General features: G+C 50.1%; 2 protein-coding genes across 2 annotated transcripts in view; one reads left to right on the top strand and one right to left on the bottom strand.

The window, feature by feature from the left end:
- Positions 1-24224, bottom strand: part of LOC130045029 (zinc finger protein 688-like) — a 107369-nt gene that overhangs the window by 45219 nt on the left and 37926 nt on the right. The gene's annotated exons all lie outside the window — the stretch shown is intronic.
- The window catches only part of ITGAL (integrin subunit alpha L), a 39205-nt gene continuing 14987 nt past the window's right edge, over positions 7-24224 (top strand). The window contains exons 1-15 of the mRNA XM_056137678.1: positions 7-115; positions 1152-1260; positions 1756-1850; positions 1956-2023; positions 5078-5195; positions 5281-5411; positions 6890-7035; positions 9522-9654; positions 9784-9928; positions 14299-14369; positions 14451-14583; positions 21183-21331; positions 21554-21691; positions 21975-22169; positions 22259-22389. Of these exons, the coding sequence (XP_055993653.1) occupies positions 61-115; positions 1152-1260; positions 1756-1850; positions 1956-2023; positions 5078-5195; positions 5281-5411; positions 6890-7035; positions 9522-9654; positions 9784-9928; positions 14299-14369; positions 14451-14583; positions 21183-21331; positions 21554-21691; positions 21975-22169; positions 22259-22389 (1817 nt within the window). The 5' untranslated portion in view covers positions 7-60. The remainder of the gene's footprint in view (positions 116-1151; positions 1261-1755; positions 1851-1955; positions 2024-5077; positions 5196-5280; positions 5412-6889; positions 7036-9521; positions 9655-9783; positions 9929-14298; positions 14370-14450; positions 14584-21182; positions 21332-21553; positions 21692-21974; positions 22170-22258; positions 22390-24224) is intronic.

Below are 24224 nucleotides of genomic sequence, written 5' to 3'. Positions count from 1 at the left end.
TTTCAGTGTAGGCCTTCCTCTATCTTACAGAAGCTGCCAGAACATCCCCAGTGGAGAGAGATGAATACCTGTATCATCCACGTGAGGCTGCTGCTGTCTGGGCCTTTGCTCCTGGGTAGGCAACAGGGAAGGGAAGGGATGAGTGTATGTGTGTGTGTGTGTGTGTGTGTGTGTGTGTGTGTGTAAGACTAGGGAAGCTGCAGGCTGTGTGGATCCCGAGCACAGGAGGAGCTGCTCTAAGGATGGAATTGGCTGCAGGTAAGAAGGGCCCAAGGAGGGAGAAGGAGGAAAAGAAAGAGAAGCAAGGTGAGTTTAAAATATAGGCAAGAGGTTTGAAAGAGAAGACATAGGAGGAAGACAAAGGAGCAACAGTTCGAGACGGGCTGCCAAAAGGGAGATGATTAATTGGCCCCAAATCTGGTTTGGGGCCAGTCATACCTGACCCTCCATGTCAGTTCTGGTCCTTTTTTTGGCCTCCTACTTTTCATCTGAACAAGCAGCCAGGTCAGCATCTTCCTCTCTGAGAGAAGCCTTGGTGGAAGGTCTGTAGGAGACGCCAGGATGCCAGAAGTTGGGCACAGGACCTGGGATGGGTTAAGAGGGACCAGGGTGTGGGAGAAGATTGAGGAGGTGACCCCTTGGAGCCCTGGGGATCTTGAAAGCCTGGCTCAGTAGGAGAAAGCCTGAGGAAAACTATCACCCTGCTGGGTTGTCAGGGGCAGGGGCCCCAGCCTGGGGTGGGGGGGAGGGGGGGCGGGGAACGGATGTGTGGGAAGCTTAGGGCAGCCCCATGTTGCTCCTTACCCCAATCCTGGCCTCCATGTGGTCTGTGGGCCTTGCATTTGCTCCTCTCACCAGCTTCCTCCTTGTTATCTTTCCATCTTTGCTGAAAGGACAAACAGGAAGTCCTCGTGGCCTTCCTGGCTCTGGGTCAAGGGTGCTGCTTCCATATTTCCCTGCCTCAGTGGGAGTTTTAAGGGGGAGTTCCCAGGGCACCCAGCCTGCTGACGTGGGAGGCCTATGTGTCAACCATCTGCTCCAGCATGGGGTGACTCTGGGGGTGGGGACGCTCCCCAAAGTAGAGGGTTCTGGAGGGTTTGTTGAAGTGGCCCCAGGCAGGAAGTAACTAACAAGCCCTTTGTCTCCCTCAGGCCTTGCCTCGAGCTACAATCTGGATGTGCAGCACGCCCAGAGCTTGGCCTTACCCGCTGCCGACACTGGCAGGCACTTTGGGTACCGGGTCCTGCAGATTGGAACTGGGTGAGCTGCAGGCCTGGAGATTCCCCGGGGATTGGGGACCTTGGGGACCGGCAGGTGGGCAGGGCCTCCCACAGCATCCCCTCAGCCCCGAGTTCTGGCCAGCACTTCCTGGGTTCTCAACAGCTCCTGGCTGGGAGTAGAGTCCCCGAGACAGAGGTTTCCTTTTCTCTCTCCCTCCCTGCACCCCTCGTGGGCCCCAGGGCCAAGCACACAGGAGAGGGACCAGTAACAACACCTGACTTGATGACCCCAAATGAACACATAACTGTGGGCTACAGTTTTTCTAGTGGATGGAAAAGCACTTTCACCTTCTAGAATTCTGACTGCATCAGATGATTTAGCCAGGATTCACAGGGCACTAGATGGTGGGTTGTCTGAGAGCCTTCCCGGGGAGCCGCAGGTTTGCTTTGAGGTACCTGGTGGGAGATCTGAGCCCCTGGGTAGCAGGGGGCATTTAAAGAGCTCCATCTAATGCAATGCGAGGCTTCTCCCCAGGGTTGTCGTTGGCGCTCCAGGTGAGGGGAACAGCACGGGACACATCTACCAGTGCCAGCCAGAGACGGGACAGTGCCTGCCAGTCAGCCCGAGTGGTGAGCTCTGGTGGCCGCCGGGAGGGATGTCTCAAAGACACTGAGTCTGGCGCCCCATACCTGAAATGCCTCCGTCCCTCCAGACCCATCTTCTGTTGCCTACAGGTTCCAACGACACTTCCAAGTATTTGGGGATGACCTTGGCGACAGACTCCACAACTGGAAACCTTTTGGTAAGAATTCTGGGGAGTGTGAGAGCAGATCTGGGAAGACCGATGCTAGAAGAAACTGAAGATGAGGAAGGAGTCATGGGTCAAAGGTCCCATTGAAGGCTAGGGGTCAAGAAAATTGGGTGTGTGTTTCTAAGAAATAGCTATGACTTGGTTTGAGGCAGAGGGACCCCTCCTGACAATGCTGGGCCTGAGTCTGTGGTTCTGGGGCTGTCACACCCCAACTCACATATCTGCTTCTCCTTCAGTCACATCCCTGGCACATGAGTTTTGGTGTTACACACGTACCTTTTACTTTTGTTTTTGTTTTGGGGCCATAGCCAGCGATGCTCAGGGCTTATTCCTGGCTCTGCACTCAGGAATTACTCCTGGCTGTGCTTGGGGGACCATATGGGATGCCAGGGATTAAACTCGGGCCAGCCCCGTGTAAGGCAAATGCCCTACCGGCTGTATTATCACTCTAGCCTTTGCACCTTTTACTTTTCTTTTTTTTTTTTTTTTTTTTTTTTGCTTTTTGGGTCACACCTGGCAATGCACAGGGGTGACTCCTGACTCTGCACTCAGGAGTTACTCCTGGCGGTGCTCAAGGGACCATATGGGATGCTGGGAATCGAACCCGGGGTGGCCGCGTGCAAGGCAAACGCCCTACCCGCTGTGCTATCTCTCCAGCCTCATGCACCTTTTACCTTTCAATCATTAAGTATTTATTTAATGGTCTATTAGGAAATATTTAAAACAAGCACATCAAATTTATAATTCCTTGGACCACATTGCTTAGGAGAAGACTAAACTTTTAGCATGGGGCCAGAGTGATAGTACAGTGGGTAGGGCATTTGCCTTGCACATGGGCCAACCCAGGTTTGATCTCCAGCACTCTGTACGGTCCCCTGAGCACTGCCAGGAGTGACTTTTGAGTGCAGAGCCAAGAGTATACCCTAAGCACAGGTTTAGGTATCCTCCCAAAATATTTAGTGATTGGGAGGATACTCAGATGGCTGTAGTGCCTTAAATCAGTTAGCTCCAATGCCTACAGTGTACGAGGCCCTGCCAATCGCTGGCACCACATGCCCCCACCAGCTCCTCACCAGCACCAGCACTGGGTGTAGCCCTTATCCGCCAGTATCACATCACCAGATCCAACTATCCAATTGTCAGGCTTACACCAACAGGCCAAGCAACCCCTGAGCCCCCCAAAACACTTCTGGGGATCTCCTACTTAAAAACATTTTTTGCAGTAAGTGCTGGAAACCAAACCCAGGGCCTCCAACATGTGAGACACATGCTCCGCTCTGAGCCCCCTCCTCCCTCACCTCCCCCCACTGATTGGTTTTGGTTTGGGACCAAACCAGCCCCTGGCAGTGTTCAGGGGCTACTCCTGGCTTGGTGTTTGAGATGCCAGGCAGTACTGAGGACGGACCTGAGGCTCCTACATGCAAAGTGTGTACCCAGCCCTTTCAACTATCTCCCTGGCCTCGGATTTTTGTTTGTTTGCTTGCTTTGGGCTTGGGTGCTAAACCTGGCAATATCAGGGCTTACTCCTGGCTCTGCACTCAGGGATCACTCCTGGTGGTGGGTGCTCTGAGAACCATATGTGGTGTCAGGATTCAAATCGGTTGACCAGTGCCAGGCAAGTGTCTTAACTCCTGTACTATCTCTCCAGCCTTCCAATGAAAAAAAAATTGCCTTCACTGAAAATTTAATTTTAATTGCCTTCAGTTCTAATTGCCAGGTATGTGGCTTAGTGCCAGTGTGCATGCCTTGCACGTATGAGGTCCTGGGTTCAATCCCCAGTGCCAGAAAAAAAAATTGAGATATTAGTGGCATGTAGCTTATTTGTTTAATGTAGTCTCATTTATTTTCACTTCTGTTACCTTTGCTTTTGTGGTCGAATCCCCAAAATAATTACTTGAGGCCTATTTTGAGGAGTTGAATAAAGGAATTCTTTTAGAGTTTTATATATTTTGTGGTGTCAGGGATCAAGTTCAGGGCCTCCCACATCCAAGGTATGTGCTCTCCCACTGGCCCACTGGGACACATCCCTTTTCTTTTTTTTTTTTCTTTTTGGGTCACACCCCGCTATGCACAGGGGTTACTCCTGGCTTTGCACTCAGGAATTACTCCTGGCGGTGCTCGGGGAACCATATGGGACGCTGGGAATAGAACCCAGGTCGGCCGCGTGAAAGGCAAATGCCCTACCCGCTGTGCTTTCACTTCAACCCCATCCTTTGTGTTTCTTATGCCTGAGTACTTGATCATTACGCGTTAGGGTTTGCATATGATCCAATTTCATTCACATTCAGACAGCCTGTGACTGTTCATTTTTCTCAGCACCATTGACATAAGAGTCTGTCCTTTCTTCACTATATATTCTTGACTCCTTGATTATCACTCATTAATTGATCATGTATGTGTCCATTTATTTCTTGACCCTCTGGGCTCTTTCATTGATTTATGAGTGGAGAAGTGAAATATTGACCAGTAGTTTTTGGCACTTGTTTCCTTAGTTACTCTTGTTTGTTGTTGTCGTTTCGGGACTCTGGCAAGGCAAGCACCTTACCCACTGTTCTCTGGCTCTGGACTCCTTAGTCTCATATCCAGGCATTGTGCTAGGTCCTGTTAGAGGAAGGGGAGACACGGACGTGGCTGTGATTTGAGCCGACTTTTAAGAAATTGTGATCTGACAGGAAAGATCTTCATAATTGAAGGAACATATGTGTGTGTCAGGAGTGGTGAGTCATGTGATCTGGCTTTAGCACAGAATACCTGACTGGGAAGGGAGAAGAGTGGCCCTGGAAGCGTGAGAGAGAGTCCAGCTGTAACCAACACGAATGTCCAGCTATGGCCATTTGAAGCTTCCCCTAGACAGTGAATATCCAGGACCTACAGCATTGCTCATGGGGTGGACAGAACCACGTACAAGACTGGGTGTCTGAGGGTGGGATACCTTGCTAGGAAACCTGCCTGGGCAAAGGTTGGGACAACAACTCTAGAAGGTACTCTGGACGACAGATTCCCCACAGCAAAGGAGGCCCCACCTGCCATCTTTGTTTCCCTCAGGCCTGTGACCCTGGGCTGTCTCGGATATGTGACCAGAATATTTATTTAAGTGGCCAGTGTTACCTCTTTGACCCGAGTCTGGGACATCCTGTGCAACAAGGGCGTCCTGGATATCAGGGTAAGGAGCTGGGAGCCAGTGAGCACTGCCGGGCAGGCCACCCTGAGGGGCACTTCACCAACTGCCTTTGTTCCGGGCCTCGCAGAATGCATCAAGGGCACGGTTGACCTGGTGTTCCTGTTTGATGGCTCTGGGAGCATGAAATCTGAAGACTTTCAGAAAATTCTGGACTTCATGAAGGATGTGATGAAGAAACTCAGCAACTCTTCCTACCAGGTGAAGTGTTAGGGTGTCTGATTACAGGCAATAGTTGTCCCTGAACTAGCATCCGGCATCCAAGGAAAGGTTAGTATACTGGAGGTGACATGTCAGAGCCATGACAAGGCCATCAACATATCACGGGAAGGACCAGGCCAGGACAGAGGAGGCAGCGAGGACTCTCTCTGAGTTCTCTGTGTTTCTTCAGGGGCTTTTGCTTTTCTCTTCTCTTTCCCTTAGTGGCTCCCTCAGCTCTTTGCGGCCCACAATAGGCTCTTAAGATCACATGTTAAAGTTTCAGAGGGGTTTGCTGCTGTCATTGCAAACTACAAATTCTTAGGCAAAAAAAAAAATCTGCATTTTTTTGTGTGAAGCAAGGTAGTGTCTTTTGTTTGCTTGTTTGTTTTTGTTTGGGTACCACAACTGACAGTGCTCAGGGCTCTGTACTCAGGGAATCACTCCTGGTGGTTTTGAGGGACCACATGGGACGCCAGAGATTGAACTCAGAACCAAGTATCTTAGCTGCTGTACTACATCTTCTGCCCTGCCCCCAGGTGTTAAAAACAATTTTTAAGTTGAATCACTGTGAGATAAAATTACAAGGCTTTCATGATTGGGTTTCAGTCATACAATATGGAACACGATGGAACACCCATCCCTCCACCAATATAGTTTTCCCATCACCAGTGTCCCCAGTATCCTTCTCCCACCCCCACCTCTGGAGCAGGCAGTTTCCTTCTTATTCTCTTTGGGCAATATGGTTTACAGTACAGATATTGAGAGTATCTGTATCATGTTTGGTCCTTTATCTACTTTCAGCACACATCTCCCCCAATACTTTTTGAGAGAAATTTAGAGATATGTGAGGAGAGAGAGAGTGAGCGCGCGTGCGCGAGAAAGAGATGTTCAAAAGAGAATATGAGTTTGAAAAAGCAAGCAAACCTTAAATGACTTTTAGAAGGAGATTATATACAGTTTCTCCAAACTGTCCTGGGCTGGAATTCTTAAGCTGATGTGGACCTTGCACTGTTGATGGTCCTGACTGTCTTAGCCTCGATTTAGTGGCCATCCTCAGCCCACAAATGGTGTCTGTGTTAACAGATTAACAGATTCCATCAGCAAAACTCTGACCACAGGTGAGGTAGACAAGCCAGAGAACGTGAGAGTGACAGCATGAGCGTGAAAATACAAGTTTGTTCTGTGTTTCTTGATCTGCTGCCCCATTTTCAGAAGAAGGAAGAGGCAAGAATGTCAGGTTGTTCATGTGCTGGATAAGATTAGTAGCAATTGGAGCAGACCAGTGGTGAGATCATGTAACAGGATTTTCTTTCTGTTTGTTTGGGGCCATACTCAGCAGTGCTCAGGGTGTACTCCTGGCTCTATACTCAGGAGTCTGCCAGGTACTGAAGCCGGGTCAGCTGGTGAACAGGGCAAGTGCTCTATCCACTGGACTATTGCTTCAGGCCCCAGGATTTTATTTTTCCTTTTCTTTCTAGTTTGCGGCTGTGCAGTTTTCCACGAATTGCAAAACAGAGTTTAATTTCTTGGACTATGCTGATAAGAAGGACCCTGATGTTCTGCTGGCCAAAGTCGAACACATGAAGAAGTTGACTAATACTTTCTATGCCATCAACTATGTCGTGTGAGTTCCCTTTCCTGGGAGAGAACCTGTCAGGTGCTTCTGTATGTGCTCAGGAAGCGCAAAGTTATTTTAAGATTCAGCAGGGGCCTGGAGAGAGTGTGGCACGTCAGGCTCTTGCCGTGCACATAGCTGACCCAGATTCAATCTCCAACTCCCCATATGGTCCCCCAAACATCACCAGAAATAATCCCTGTGCACAGAGTCAGAAGTAATCCCTGAGCACTGATGAGTGTGACCCCCAAAACAATTAACTAACTAACTAAATAAATAAATAAAGGCATTTAAATAGGGGACAAAAGAGAGAGAGAGAGAGAGAGAGAGAGAGAGAGAGAGAGAGAGACACTAGGGATTAAGGAACATACTTTTCATGGGGTTGACCCCAGTTCGATCCCTGACATTTACAGTCTATTGAGCACAACTTTTAGGTACAACCCTAGAGGCCCCAAGCATTTCCAGGTGCTTCCCTGGAGGAACCCTTCCCCAACACACACACACACACACACACACACACACACACAGAACTTTCGGGGAATCTCAGGTAATCCCTGACTCTACAGGGGACCTGCTTTCTCGGATTCTTGCATGAAACTCCTGATCCGTTGGCTCAGAGTTAGTGGAAAGGCTGCCCAAACCTGAGCACAGCTTTGGAGCTACCCCACTACCACCACCACTAACACAGAATTCAGGTAAAGGGCCAGGGAGATGGCTCAAAGGGTTGAAGCTGCAAATTTGATCCTGGCACTAAATGGTACCCTTAGCACCAAGCTAGGAGACACTCACAACACCACCCCCCGCCCCCACCAATAGTGGAATAATTTCAATCCAGGATCTTTTGGTTGTAAGTAACAGACTTATGTTACTTTACGCTAACTAAATCCAAAAGGAAAATTCTTGGGGTGTTGCAAGCTTATTCATCGAGTCTTGGAATGAGAATAATTTGCAAACCTCCTGAGGGACTCAAATCAAGACCTGGAACATCTTTGGCAGGAATCACTTTTTGAAGTCATTGTAGGAACAAAAATTTCAAAGAGCCAAAATTATCCTTGAAGAAATCCTTGAACTGTTAATAAAATTCAGTATTAGATTCTATACTGAAAACTAGTGCAAATTTTCTGAATCTGCTACAGAAATGCCCTGAGTTGTATTGAAGGCCATATTGCATATAAAATATGCTTATCGTGGGCTAAAGAGATCTCAGGAGTCAGGGGCAGGAACCATGCATGTGAGCGAGGATTCAAATTCGATCCTTAGAACCACAGGCCCCCCACAGCATTGCTGGGGGAACCCTAGTGAGTCAAGAAGTCTGGTCAATGAGCACCACAGCATAGGGTCTTAGTTTGAACTGTCAGGTCTGGCTGGATAGTACCACTGGGAGTGACTCCCGGGACCCCCAAAACTCCTGCTGGGGAGACTTCCCAAGTTCACCTTTTGGGGTCAAAGACTAAGTTCAGTGACTGAGTACACATTTTGCATGTTTTTTTGGAGGGGCATCACACCTGGCAATGCACAGGGGTTACTCCTGGCTCTGCACTCAGGAACTACTCCTGGCGGTGCTGGGGGACCATATGGGGTGCTGGGAATTAAACCTGGGTTGGCCGCATGCAAGACAAATGCCCTACCTCTGTGCTATCGCTCCAGCCCCCACAGTTTGCATGTTTAAGACCCTAGATGCAATATTTGATACCCTCCCCCTAACAAAACCAACTTATCCATTTTGTGGGGGGCAAAAACGCTTATCATCTGGGGGAGGAAAGCCAAACTCAGCAGTGCTTAGAGCTTGGAGTCTGCATGCAGTGCCAATTACTGAATAAAGATCAGATGCTTGCAGGGCAGGGTCCGACCAGGCTGCTGTCCTGCTGTAGAGGAGGCTGCAGCCAGCACAGGACTTGAAGCTGTGGACTGCCTGGTGCTTGGTCCTTTCTTCTGCTCTTTTGCAAGCACTGAGCTCATTATCAGTGTCTTGGGCCAGACACTATAGCCACAAGTCCAGATGGTCCTTTCCTTGAAGAACCTGAGTTTGGGGAAAGCTGATCCGGAAACAGTTCCCTAGGGTTCTTGGACGTAGGTCTTTTAGGCTGCCCTGAGCTGGGAAAGGGAGCAGAGGAGCTGCTCTGGGAGCTTGTTCTGAAAGAATTGGTTCTCAAGAGCTGATTCTCTTCAACCTCAGAGCCCATTTCCTCATTGAAGCTTGCCTGGGTCTTCGGCATATCTGAGTTAAAGTTCATTGCCAAGTAGTTCAATGACAGGAGAGAGTCTGAGCTCACAAGATCTCCTTGCTGCTCACAGACTCTGGGATATTCTCTGGGCTACTTGAACTCTGCTGAGGAGAGGTGGGTGCCTCAAGGTGCAGTTGAGGACTCAGAATCCCAGCCCAGGAAATGAGAGGGCCTTTTGCTGAGTTAACAGGACTGAGGCTTCATGAGGGTGCGAGATCTCAATTAATTTGAGGGGGCGTCTCCCCCATCTCCTCCTTTCCTTGGACACAGGACAGAGGTGTTTCGGCAGGACAGGGGGGCCCGGCCAGATGCCACCAAAGTGCTCATCATCATCACAGATGGAGAAGCCTCTGATGTTGGCAACATTGACCAGGCCAAAGACATTATCCGCTACATCATTGGGGTGTGTATGGGCTCCCCTCCGCACCCTCCCTCCGTCTGCTTTTCCCTCTCCTAGTCCTGGGGTCAGGGTCCTGTGAAGACAGCAGGACTTTGGTCTGCCGTTCCTGGATGAGACCTTCTTCCCTCACAGATTGGAAGTCATTTTAAGACGAAGCAGGAAACGCTCAACATATTTGCCTCAAAACCCACAGAGGACTTTGTAAAGATTCTGGACACTTTCGAGAAGCTTAAAGATGTGTTCACTGAGTTGCAAAAGAAGATCTACACCATTGAGGGTGAGTTGTGGCCTCAGGGCCCATGGAAGCCATTAGCTGACACTATAAAACTCCAGCGCTTGCTAGCGAGCTGCCACTGGGCTGAGAGCACTTCTGAGGAGTGGCTGGGTGAGAAACAGCTTTCATTTCATCTACATTTGTTTTTCTTTTCTGGTTTTTGGGCCACACCTCGCAGTTCTCAGGGCTTACTCCTGACTGTGCACTCAGGGATCACTGCTGGCGGGACTCAGGGGTCCGTTTGGGGTGCCAGGGACTGCCCTCATGCAAGGCAAATGCCTCACCTGCTGTACTTTCATCTGAAATTCTGGGTTCAGCAAAGTACCAGAGCTGACCTTTGCCTTGCTGGCATCAACTGGACCTTGCTGATGACATGAGTCCCTCTTGTTCCCTCTCTCAAATTCCTCATTGTCACTTATCCTTGGTCTCAAACTACTGCAGAAGGGCAAGTGGACAGAGGTCAAGAGCTCAAGGCAGGTTTGGATTGTAGGTACCAGATGGAGGCTGGCTAGGAGGGACCCTTGTGTGCTGAGAGTGCATGCTTCCTGCTAGAAGTACTGTTGGCAAAAGCAAATTCTTTTGCTAGGTAAAATTCACTTTCAGAGCCGGTATAGGAAAGCTGAGGGAGCCTTGAAGAAGCAGGCGGTGTGTAATGGAACCAGGACGGGCCGCTCCAGGTTCACCCTGCCTGTGTGACCTCAGCCAAGTCCTTCTCCCTCTCTGAGTCTCTCTATTTCCAAATGGGAATTAAAAATAAGATGCTCTGGATTTCTGCTGTTTCACTTATTAACCCTGAAAGTATTTCTATTAAAAGTTAGATAGTTAAGAGATTGGTTTCTGTGCTCTGGAGTCGTGGCCGTGCGCCGCGCGACATCATTTTATTCTTAAACCAAGCTGTAGAAAGCAAATCATTTCACAACACTGTTTCAGCATATCTGATTGGGGGGGGGGGTGTCGTAAACTCTAAACAATAATTGTGCATCTTCTATCGAAACAATGTATCTAGTCAAAGTACATAGAGTATTAACTAGAACTCATCTGCCTCACAGGAATTGGGAGGGGTGGGGGGAGGTGGGGGTCTATTGGGGTTCGGGGTTAAAAATAAGTATTGGTAAAGGGAAAAGTGTTTGATACTTACATGACTGAGACCTAAACCCGAAAGCTCTGTAACTTTTCCCACAGTGATTCAATAAAGAAATAAACTATAAAAAAAAAAATAAGATGCTCTGGGGCTTGAAGGGTTAGCCCCTTTGTTTCAGCGCTGCTAGAACAAAGTGCCAACAGTTGGGGTACTTTAAATGGATATTAATTGTCCCATAGTCCTGGAGATTAGAGGTGAGAACCAAGGCATCATCCTGCCCTTTTAGGTGTCCTGGGGGCACCTTTTCTGGCACTTCAACTTTTCGTGTTCACTGGCACCTTGAAGGCAGGTCCCTCGACCCAGCCCCAGGCCTCCTTCTCCCTGTAGATTTTCTCTCCACCGTTGCTTAGACTATGTCTCTGGTTCCAAATTTCCCCTTTTTAAGGGTTCTAGTCATATTGGATTCTGTGTGTGTGTGTGTGTGTGTGTGTGTGTGTGTGTGTGTGTGTGTGTGTTTTGCGGAGGGGGGGGCGGGATGGGTCCACACCTGGCAATGCTCAGAGATTATTCAAGGCTTTGCACTCAGGAATCACTCCTGATGGTGCTCAGGGAATCATATGGAGTGCTGGGGATTGAACCCAGGTTGGCCAGGCAAGTGCCCTATCCACTGAACTATCGCTCCTGCCCCTGGTCATGTTGGATTAAAGTGCACCCTGACGAGCTAATTTTAACTTGCTCTCCTCTGTAAAGATGCTATATCTAAAATAAAGTTTAGTTCTAAGATATGAATGTCCCTCTTAAGGAACCCAACCCAGACCTTAAACAACAGCCTAGCCAAGTGCTCAGTACATTGTACGTGCTCTAGAAACCAGAGTTCTCATTAGCTCCCCCTGCTCCTCTCTCCTGGCCCACCCATCCTCACCGGGAGTTTAGACGCCGCCCCCACCCATCCCCAGGCTGGGAGAGGTGCTCCTTCACACAAGCGGCTGTGAAGGCTGTGTCCCCTTGCACAGTCCATGTGATGTGGCTTGGGTCCCGATAGTCTGCTTAGCGCCTGTCTCCCACACTGAACTGGAAGGTTGGTCATGGCAAATGTGGACACGCCCGACTGTCACTGGCACCAACTCTCACATTTAGTCAGTAAATAAACAAATCTGCATAGCAATGGCTACCTTAATTATTGGCTAGCTTTATAATAATGGCTACCCCAAACTAAAAAGGCTCCAAAACAATCAAGGCTACCGTTCTTGTAAGTTTCCATGTCGCCGCCCTTTACTATCCCCTTTGGTTCATACCTTTCAGCATTCTTCCGGGGATGATGGTATTGTTCTCACTGTATTAGTCCATGCTAACAACAACCCGATGCCAGGTTCTGTGAATAAGACAGCCCAGGATACTGCCAAAGCTGAGTTGAGATTGCAGTGGGACAGAGACAGAAAATTGCGTTAAGGGCAGGACAGGGCATGCATTAGGCAATGAGACTGATTTCCTTGCTGTAGCTTTTAGGAAAGCCTTTCTGAGATGTCTTTTTCCTAATGGATGTAAATTCGATTTTTTTTTTTGAGCTGAGACGTGAAAGATGAGAGTCACATGGTCAGGGAAAGAAATGTGGTCAAAGAACATTCCAGTTCAAGAGCAGAGCAGTGCAAAGGCCCAGAGCTGGGGCAGGGCTTAGCAAGCTAGAAGAATTCTAGAAAGAGAAATCTGGGCTAGGAGCATGGTGACAAGGGACAGAGAAATTTGGAGAGGAAGATGGGGGTCTTCCAGGCCCCCTGAGGAGTTTGAATTCTATTCTAAAGAAGAACAGAATTGGGGGGGGCGTGGGGAGCGGAGGCAGCACAGTGGTCAAGTGTTTGCCTTAATGTGGCCAACCAAATTGACTCCTGAGTGCAGAGCCGGGAGTAAGCCCTGAGCAGCACTGGGTGTAGCCCCCAAAGCAAATGAACAAAAAAGAAACTGGGCATTGAAGGACTGGAGAAGGGACACCGAGACAATGATGGAGGGCGGTGGACACCCTGGTGGAGGGTATGGAGTTGAGAGTCATGGAGCCCTATAATTAATAGCATTGTGAATCACAACATCTAAAATTTAAAAAAGAGGGGCTAGAAAGATAGCACAGCGGGTAGGGCATTTGCTTTGCACGCGGCTGACCTGGGTTCAATTCCCAGCATCCCATAGCATCCCATATGGTCCCCTGAACACCGCCAGGGGTAACTCCTGAGTGCAGAGCCAGGAGTAACCCCTATGCATCGCCGGGTGTGATCCAAAAAGCAAAAAAAAAAAATTTAAAAAAAAATTTAAAAAGAACAATAGGGCCTGGATCGATAGTACAGTGGGTTGGGTGTTTGCCTTACATGCGACCCATCCAGGTTTGATTCCCAGCATCCCATATGGTCCCCCAAGCACTGCCAGGAGTAATTCCTGAGTGCATGAGCCAGGAGTAACCCCTGTGCATCACCAGGTGTGACCCAAAAAGCAAAATAATTAAATAAATAAATAATAAAAAAGAACAAGAGGAACTAATGGAGGGTTTTAAGAGAGGGAAGTTGCGTGCGTGTGTGCTGGGTGTGCGTGTGCGTGTGTGTGTGTGTGTGTGTGTGTGTGTTATTACTCTGATTCATTCTGGAAAATGGCAAGTAGAAAGAATGAAATCCAAGGGACCAAGTCAGTAAGCACCCAAGTCTGTCATGCAGGAGGTGAGGTGGGTGGCAGTAAGGGCATGTTCGAAGGGAGGACACTGTGTTTTGCAGCAGGAATCATCGGGTTTTGGTGATGTGTAGGAAAGGAGAGGGATGGGAAGAATTAGACTTGAGTCCTGGGCATTTGACCTGACTGACATGTTGGGTAGAAGTTCTGTTCGCTGAAGCGGGGCAGCCTGTTGGGGGACAGGGTCGGAGCTGTGTCTCTGACCTGTTGGGGGACTGGGCCTCCAGAATTTGACCTGAATGTCTGCACTCCAATCACCTTCTAATCTGTATGACTCAGAAGTTCGCAGGCTGTTTGCCTTGCCCGGAGTCAGATGCTGGGCTTCCTTCTCAGTTCCTTCATGAACATCTGTTTGGACTTCTCCTCAATGGCTCTCGGCCCATTCTTTTTTTTTCTTTTTGGGTCACACCCGGCAATGCACAGGGGCTACTCCTGGCTTTGCACTCTGGAATTACTCCTGGCAGTGCTCAGGGGACCATATGGGATGCTGGGAATCGAACCCGGGTTGGTTGTATGCAAGCAAACACCCTACCCACTGTGCTTTCGCTCCAGCCCCTCTCAGCCCATTCTTGACTTTGTTGTTCAGGCACAAAACAGGACCTGACATCCTTCAACATGGAGCTGGCATCCAGCGGGATCAGCGCAGACCTCAGCAGAGTGAGTGAGGGGCTAGAGCGGCAGGCTGGGGAGTGAGGGGACAGCAGCTGACCCCCGTTCTCCTTCTCCTTCCCTGGGCAGGACCATGGTGTTGTGGGGGCAGTTGGAGCCAAGGACTGGGCTGGGGGTTTTCTAGAGATGAGCGCCGACCTGCAGGACAGCACGTTTGTGGGCAATGAGCCGCTGACACCAGAAGTGAAAGAAGGGTACTTGGGTGAGTGCTTCTCTTTCCTGTGCGTTCCTCCGGGGCCCCAGAGTCATGAAGACTGACTTCCAGAATACTAGTGAGCCCGGGAGATGGTGCAAAGATTTGGAGGGCACACTTTTATGTGGGGGCCCCAGAACCCCAACACCGCAGGCCCTTGAACACCACAGGGAGTGATCTTTAAACAGAAGTCAGGAGTAGCCCTTCATCATGGCCCCCAAACAAAACAAAATATGAAAGAAGTAACCCCACCATCTCTCAAAATAATAATGAAAGCAGGAGCTGGAGTAACAGTAAAGTGGGTAGGGCGCTGGCCTTGCATGCAGCTGACCCAGGTCCTATCCTGGCATCCCGTATAGTCCCCTGAACACCACCAAGAGTCATTTCTGAATGAAGAGCAAGGAGTAACCCCTGAGCATTGCTGGGTGTGACCCCCAAACCAAATTAATAATAAAATAATAGTGATAATAGTAGAAATGAAAGCAGGCTGTGGGTGTGGTTCAGTGGTAGAGCATAAGCCTTTTGTATGTGAGGCTCTGGGTATTTCAAAATGCACACACATATATGCATATGTATACATGTGTATATACATATGTTACCTTTACATATAGGAAAGCAATTAGGCAATGACATTGGCTAATTATAATTAATATATAATTAAATATTAATTTTATACATAAAAACTAGGCAACCAGCAGGAGCATATGGAGTTTAAATTGGTTCTAACATTCTTAATTTTTCCCTAGTAGCCCCTCCCCTGTGTACTAGTCAAGATGTTACTTTCTGTAACTTCTGGTGCTTTGTCATCTTGAGGCCTTACTGATGCCAGGGAGAAACGTCCACCCCTAGCCCAGCAGTTCCTGCAGATAGTGGTCGGTGAACAGCCCTGGCCATGTTCCTACCCCCTCCCTTATCGAACGTTTACACTTAGGCCAACACTTCCCCTGACCTCCTCTAGCAGGGCCAGGAGGACACCCAAAGACCACCCTCGAGCCAGAGCTGCCTAGCGTTATTCCAACTATCCAATCCTTTTTTCTTTCAATTTTCCTTTTTGGGTCACACCTGGAGATGCACAGGGCTTACTCCTGGCTCATGCACTCAGGACTTACTCCTGGTGGTGCTCAGGGGACTATATGGAAGGCTGGGAATCGAACCCGGGTTGGCCACGTGAAAGGCAAACGCCCTACCCGCTGTGCTATTGCTTCAGCCCCCCAACTGTCCAATCCTCTGCTGACATGAACTTGCCTCACCCATTCTTCCGTGGAAACCACAATAAACTCCATTAAAACTACCCATGCGCTTCTCACCTCCTCCCTGACCCTGGGGCTTCCCCCTGTGGCCTGGGGTGGCAATTGGGCCTCCAGCTGGGGAAACAGAGTGGTCACTCTCTGGGTGACAGTGACTCTCAGTGGAACCCCAGTGATTTTGAAAGAATCTGCTTTGTCGGCTTGATTAGCTGGGACTCCAAGGCTCGTTTGTCTAAGACGCCAGATACGGCAGGAGGGAGTCTGGTTAAACAGTTTCGGCTGCTTCTCTCGCCTCACTCTCATTATGCATGGCTCTGTGGCCACACATCCACCAAAGGCCATGCCAGTGACGAGCCAGGGGAGCCTCACCCTGCTCCTCAGAGGTGGCTTCTCTTCTGCTCAGAACATGGAGGCAAATTGGCCCCACCAGCCCCGGGACAGGGCTGCGATCAGGCTCTTCCTTTTCATAGGCCCAGCGCTAGCGCATCTGTCCTGTCTCCTCAGAAACACCACGTGCGCCGCCTACTCCTTCCTTCCGTTTGCAGAACCTAGAGTTCGTATTAAATTGTATGTGAGAATGCTTCTCTTCCTCAGGCATCCACCCTTCTTTTTTTGGGGGGGGTCACACCCAGCGATGCTCAGGGGTTACTCCTGGCTTTGCACTCAGAAATCACTCCTGGTGGTGCTGGGGGACCACATGGGATGCTGGGAATCGAACCCGGGTCGGCCGCGTGCAAGGCAAATGCCCTACCCACTGTGCTATTGCTCCAGCCTCTGGCATCCACCCTTTTAAGGCAAGCTACACCTGATGGGTTCTTTTCTCTCTCCTTTTCTTCCCCTTCCTTCTCTTTTCTTTCCTTCTATGTTCTTTACTGAGCAAGTATTATGTGCTCAGCACCATTCAAAATAGATGACCTGTATGAATATAATTTGTCTCCTTTTGTCACCAACAACATGGTACGTAGGTGCCTTTTATCATCTCAACTTCACAGATGTAGAAAACTGAGCCAAGACGAGTGTGAATGACTTGTTGAGGGTCCTGGGCAGGGTACTTGAAGATCATGTCCTCTTCTCCTGCTCAATACTGAGTTGTGAGTGCACAGCACTGCTCACAGAGAAGGGAGAAATCACCCCCATGCTTAACTTCTCCCCGGGCACCCCCGGCACGGTACCCAGCGGCACACACGCATGGGTAGCCATGAATACAAATGTGGGTGCCCTCAGAGCCACCATCCTTCACAGCTAGCTCAGGCCTCACTGGCGTAATGTTACATAGCTGACATCCATGGTCCTATTTATCTCACAAAGTCACTCTATGAGATTGTGCTAATCCATTTATTTTTTGTTGAAATTGAGGCTCAGACACTAGGGATTAGTAGCCCCAGATTCAGGCTTGTGACTCCAATTCCAAACCCTCGTGCGTCAGGAGGATTGGGAGATAGGTAGAAAATGGTTTTCACCCTTCCCCTGCTGTTGTGTAGTCTAGGGGATCTGCTGTCTGTTTCTCTCACACTTCTAGCTTTCTATGAAGACAGGGAAAATCAGGTGGGTTAGAGGTCACGCACACGAGACCCTCCCTGCTGACCCACTCGGAGTGGGACAGAGAACTGGGCCATCGGCCTGTGAGCAAGGAGATGCTCCCAGCGCGACCTTCCAGCTTGATTCTCTGTCTAGTCTTCTGCTTTAGGTTTAACTCCACTTTAGGTTCTATTTTATTTATTTATTTTGGTTTGGGGACCACACCTGGCTATGCTCAGGGACCCCTCCTGGTGATGCTCTGGGGACCATACACAGTGCCAGGAACCTGGGGCAGTCGCATGCAGACCCACCCCACCAGCTGTATCATCTCTCTGGCCCCCTGTTTTACTATTGTTTTTCTTTTTTTGTAGGAGTACTGCTATTTATTCAGCCACTGATTAGCTGATTGAATTGTGCATGAACTCCACCTTTTTTTTTTCTTTTTCCATTTTTTATAATTTTATTTATTGAATCACTGTGAGAGCAGTTACAAAGATTTTGGGTCTAAGTCTCAGTCATACAATGAAACATCTGTACCTTCACCAGTGTCCATTCTCCACCACCAAAAATCCCAGAATACCCCCATCCCACAGCCTCCCCCTGCCTGTGGAGCAGATGATTTCTACATTACTCTCTCTCTACTTTGATCACATTCACTATTTCGACACCAGACCCACCATTATTTAAGATTTTACCCCAACACTCAGATCTGCTGAAAAGGCAACAATAGACAATTTGTGTTCTATTGCTGGTTATGAATAACATATGATGTCGTGTGGCTGCAGTAGGGCCATGTGGTTTTGAAATTCTGAAATTTTAACACTTAAATCTGGAGGGATTTCTGCCAAAAGCCACTGGTTTAGAGATCTGCTCCTGAGTCTCTGGGATCATGGCCGTTGAGCAGCTTGATCAGGAGCCAAAGAGGCTGTTCGTGGGCGATGACTTGGGGTCTCATTGGGGTGGGGAAGACAGGCCCGGCTCCACCTCGCCCCCATCCCGTGAGACCCAACAAGTTTCGTCACTGCGGGCCCAAGCCCGACTGTCCAATGGCCTCTGGAGGATGACAGCCACCAAGTCGCCAAGAGGGAGCAGGCGGAGGGACAGCACCCATTCCCCCCTGGGGTGGCTCGGTGACATAACCTACTGCGGGGTCCGGACACATTTCTGACAAAAGCCGCTGGTTTTCGAGATTTGTTTCTGAGTCTCTGGGATCAAGGCCATTGAGCAGCTTGATGAGGAGCCAGAGAGGCCGTTTGTGGGCGATGACTTGGGGTCTCGTTAGGGTGGGGAGGACAGGCCCGGCTCCACCTCCCCCCCCATCCCGTGAGACCCAACAACTTTCGTCACTGTGGGCCCAAGCCTGTCCAATGGCCTCTGGAGGATGACAGCCACCAAGTCGCCAAGAGGGAGCAGGCGGAGGGACAACACCCTTTCCTCCCTGGGGTGGCCCGGCGACAGTAACGTACTGTGGAGTCCGGATGCATTTCTGCCAAATGCCACTGGGTTTTGAGATTTGTTTCTGAGTCTCTGGGATCATGGCCATTAAGCAGCTTGATCAGGAGCCAGAGAGGCCATTCGTGGGCGATGACTTGGGGTCTCGTTGGGGTGGGGAGGACAAGCCCGGCTCCACCCTCATCCCGTGAGGCCCTGTGTGTCTCGTCACTGGGGGCCCAAATGTGACTCTCCAGTGACCTCAGACGGATGGCGGCCACTGGGCCGCCAGGGGGAATAGGCCAAGACACTGTGTATGGTCCCCAGAGCATCACCAGGAGGGGTCCCTGAGCATAGCCAGGTGTGGTCCTCAAACCAAAATAAATTAAAAAAAATAGAACCTAAAGTGGAGTTAATTCCCACCTGGGTTGGCCCAGCACCAGTAGCCTACTGCAGAGACCAGACGCATTTCTACCTAAAGCCACTGGGTTCTGAGATTCATTTCTGAGTCTCTGGGATCATGTTCATTAAGCAGTTCAATCAGGAACCAAAGAGGCCTTGCCTCCAATTATATAGCTGAGCCGGAGATGGTTTGTGGGTGTGTTTCCCACATACCTAACTTTTGGCCGTTTACTTTTTTGGTAAACTTTGCCCCAAGTTTTTGGGGTCTGGCCAAAGGCACAGCAGCAATTTTGGGGTATCTGGAAGTCTGAAGGCGCCATGAGACTGCTGATGCACTCGCTCGCCTCACAGGTACAGATTGACCTGCTGGTGGCACCATACCCCCTTACTATTTTTTTAAATGTAGGAGTATTGCTATTTATTCAGCCACTGAGTAACTGATTGAATTGGGCATGAACTCCACCTTACTTTTATTTTTTTCATAATTTTGTTTATTTATTTATTTTCTTCTAATATTTATTTATTGAATCACTGTGGGAAAAGTTACAAAGCTTTCACATTTAAGTCTTGGTCATACAATGATCAAACACCTTTCCCTTCACTGGTACTCATTTTTCACCACCAAGAACCACAATATACCTTCCTCCCACCCCTCCCAATGCCTGTGAGGCAGATGATTTCTACTTAACTCTTCTCTACATTGATTACATTCATTATTTTGACAAAAGATGCACCATTATTGCTTAGAATTTCCCCCCAACAATCAGAATTGCTGAAAAGGCATTGTAAAATACTTTGTTTTCTACAGCTGGTTATGCGCATCATATAATGTTGCATGGCCGCGATAGTGGCTGCTCCATTTTGGATTTCTGCCAAGAGCCAGATAATTACAATATTGGTTTCTGTGCATCTGGTGTTATGGCTGTGCCAGAGAGCCGCTTGTGGGGAGCAACTCGTGACCTCGGTAGGGCGTGAAGGATGAGCCGGTACCATCCCCCTTCCCATGAGACTGCAGTTGCCCCTTTACTGTGGCTCATACCTGGCTTTCCTATAAGCTCTGAGGCGGCGGCCACCTTGTATGCGGTCCAGATGCATTTCTGCCAAAAGCTTTTGGGTTCCGAGATTTGTTTCTGAGTCTCTGGGATCATGGCTGTTAAGCAGCTTGATCAGGAGCCAGAGAGGCCATTTGTAGGTGGCAACTTGGGGTCTCGTTGGGATGGGGAGGAAAGAGCCGGTTCCACCCCCATCTGGTGAGGCTTGTCACTGCAGGCCCAAACCTGACTGTCCAGTGGCCTCTGGAGGATGGCGGTCACTGGGCCGCCAGGGGAAACAGGCCAAGGCGCAAAACCTATTCCCACCTGGAGTGGCCCAGCGCCAGTAACCTACTGCAGGAACAGGACGCATTTCTGCCAAAAGCCTTTGGGTTCCGAGATTTGTTTCTGAGTCTCTGGGATCATGGCCATTAAGCAGTTCGATCAGGAACCAGAGAGGCCATGCCTCCAATTATATAGGTGAACCCAAGGTGGTTTGTGGGTGTGTCTCCCACATACCTAACTTTTGGCCGTTTACTTTCTTGGTAAACTTTGCCTCAAGTTTTTGGGGTCTGGCCAAAGGCACAGCAGCAATTTGGGGGTATCTGAAAGTCTTACGGTGCCATCAGGCTGCTAATGCACTCGCCTCACAGGTACAGATTGACCTGCTGACGGCACCATACCCCATGTTTTACTATTTTTAAAAAGTCTGTCCATTTCCCCACTGGTCCTCAAGTGAGCTGACCTCGAGAGGATGTCCAGGTTTTCCTAGGTGTGATTTCCTGGTGGTTAGAACCATTTGAGGAGCAAGTCTGGGACAGGCCAGTGCTGGGTGTCCCTGAAGCACAAGGCTGCATGCTCTGGTCTTCCTTTGGGCTGTGTCCCTGCTGTGGGCTTCCAGAATTTTCTATCTTTCCCAGCTTGCCCTCGGCTGGCGGCCTCTGTTTCTCACCAAGACGCTCATGCTCTCTCCCCTCAGGTTACACAGTCACCTGGCTGTTCTTCAAAGAGTCCCCCCAGATGTTGGCAGCTGGAGCCCCCCGACATCAGCATGTGGGGCAGGTGCTGCTGTTCCAGAAGACAGAGGGAAAAAACTGGGAGCAGACCCAGAAAATAGACGGAGACCAGGTGAGCAGGGGGGCACCCCTGCAGACCAAGGGCAGGCCACGACCCTGGGCCTCAGCGGGCCCTCGGAGGTGAGTCCTGTCCTCACCACTTGCCACTTTCAGAAACGGACCCTCAGGAGCCTGGCCTGTCTTCTTGCCTCCGGGCTGAGCAGGATCAGGACAGATGGGGGCAGCTTGGGCCTGTGGTCTGCCGACAGGCACCTCAGGTCTCCCTCTCTCACAGGTGGGCTCTTATTTTGGTGGTGAGCTGTGTGCCGTTGACCTGGACCAAGACGGGGTGACAGAGATGCTGCTGATTGGTGCACCCCTGTTTTACGGGGCCCAGAGAGGAGGCCGGGTGTTTGTGTACCAGAAGGAAAAGGTGGGGACCAGCACATTGAACAGGAGGCGGGAAGACAGACCCACAAGCTCAAGCGGGTCCTAGGCATGCGGGGACTTCCCTGTCCCCACCTCCTTCTAAGATTCCCAGCTTTATATTACCAGCTGGGGAACTTTCTAGAACCACAAGGTCACATAGATAGCAGGAGGCGGCGCTGGGACTTGAACTCTGGGGGTATGAGGGCTCTGTGTGACTGTTCCTGTGGCAGCTCTGTCAAAATCACCTGCTGACTGTGGGGCTCTGTTAACTTGCTTCTTCCCAGAAGGACCTCCAGGCGATCTCAGAGCTACAGGGGGACCCTGGCTACCCACTGGGGCAATTTGGCGCGGCCATCACTGCCCTGACCGACATCAATGGGGATGGGCTGGCAGATGTGGCAGTGGGAGCCCCCCTGGAGGGGCATGGTGCCGTGTACATCTTCAACGGGCACCCCAGAGGGCTAAACCCACGACCCAGCCAGGTGCGTGCTCCCCCCCACCGGCCCTGGGGGACCTTCCCACCAGCCGGCCCCCTCCCCCAGCTCAGCAGGACCCTCTCTTTCCATCTCAGCGTATCGAAGGCACTCAGGTGTTCCCAGGAATCCGCTGGTTTGGACGCTCTATCCATGGAGTGAAGGACCTTGGAGGTGACGGGCTGGTGGACGTGGCTGTGGGGGCCGAGGGGCAGGTGATCCTGCTGAGGTGAGAAGGGTGTCCTGGCTCCCCCCACCCAGGGTGCCCAGAGCCCAGCATCTGCTCACTCACTTCCTTGCACCCTGCTGGGAGTCTCCTCCCCTGGCCACTGCAGCTGAGTCGGCTGTGGTTCAAACCCGGGCCTGGCTACTGCTAATGCAGTGACATGCAATGGCTTAGAGCCTAGTCAAGGGGCCTGGGGGACAGGACAGTAGCCAGGGGCATATGCTTTGGGGCATGTGTGTCACCCTGGTTTGAGCCCCTCTACCACATCACTTCCCTGAGCACTGCTGGGTGTAGCTCAATGGTCACAGCTCTGCCTGCTCAAGGAGCACTGCAGCCTGGGGCTGAGCACTGAGCTGTGGAGGCCAGTGGGTGGAAAACTGCCGGGAAGAGTCCCTGGACCCCCTGAGCAATGCTTAGGACCCCCCCACCCCCCACCAATAAAACTTAGGGGCTGACAGGGCTAGAGTGATAGCACAGTGGGTAGGGCATTTGCCTTACATGCGACCAACCTGGGTTCGATTCCCAGCATCCCATATGGTCCCCGAGCACCGCCAGGAGTAATTCCTGAGTGCATGAGCCAGGAGTAATCCCTGTGCAACGATGATGCAAAACAAAACAAAACAAAACAACAACTTAGGGGCTGAGGAGAAAGTACAGGGAGTAAGTCCTTGCTTTGCTTGTGGCTGACTCAAGTTCAATCCCCAGCATAACAAATGATCCTCCAAGTCTGCCAGAAGTGATCCCTGAGCACAGATCCAGGAGTAAGCCCTGAGCACTGCCAGATGTGGTCAATAAATAAATAAATAAATGAAAATAAAACTTGATCAAAAAACCTAAATTACTGCCACTCATGATCTGGGTAACCTTACCCCAATCACTTAACTTCTTGGGGGTCTCAGTTTCCTTATCTTTGTCATATGGGTGATGTGTGCTGCCTTACCCCTGTCTTAGTGTTCTGGAAGCACCAGCTAAGGTCAAATAGTAAATTAGTGTCTGTGGAGGGCCTGCTAGTTCTTAAATATTGAACCAGCACTGGGTACAAAGTAAGTGTGAGAAAAAACATAATGCAAATTAGACAAATAATGAAAATTAATGAAGGAAATACAAATTGTGGGAGCCAGGGAACTAGCTCAATGGGCTGGAGCACATGCTTAGCTTGGAGACCTGGGTTGGATACCCAGCACCCCGGCTCTGTCAGGAGCAATCCCAAGCAATGAGCTAGGAGTACCCCTCAGATACCATTTAACTGTGGCCCCAAACCAAACCAAAAGCAAACGTGATGACTGCCCCGAGGGAATTGAGCAGGGCACTGCGAGAGAAGCTTCTCTGAAGAGCTAATATTTGAGCTGAGACTTAAGAGAGGAGAGAGAGCCAGGCTTGCAGAATCTGGTGAGAGCACTTCCGGTGGAGAACACAAGGATGCACCGAGGCTTTTAGGCAGGCAAATGCCTGGCCTGGTTGGAAAACAGTCAAAGGCAAGAGGTAGCAGGAGTTGAGAGTGGGCGGGACGGATGATACGGAAAGTCAACTCAGAATTTTATTCTGAATTTCATGCAGCATCACTGAAGGGTAAGGGGCTCTTTTAAAATCTCACTCTAAGGCTGGAGTGATAGTACAGCGGTAGGGCATGTGTCTTGCACCAGCCAGTCCGGCTTCCATTCCCAGCATCCATACAGTCCCCCGAACCCTGTCAAGAGTGAGCTCTTGGGATCACAGAGTCAGGTTAAGCCTTGATCACCTCTGGATGTGACCCAACCCCTTTCCCCAAATAAAAATAAAATCTCACTGTACATGAAAACTCATCAGAAGATGCTAGAACGAACCAGGGAGCCCAGTCG

The sequence above is a fragment of the Sorex fumeus genome, unplaced genomic scaffold, assembly GCF_029834395.1.
Source record: "Sorex fumeus unplaced genomic scaffold, SorFum_2.1 ptg000126l, whole genome shotgun sequence".
Lineage (NCBI taxonomy): Eukaryota > Metazoa > Chordata > Mammalia > Eulipotyphla > Soricidae > Sorex > Sorex fumeus.
The sequence above is the reverse complement of the archived record's forward strand: the minus strand, read 5'-3'. Positions and strand labels throughout refer to the sequence as shown.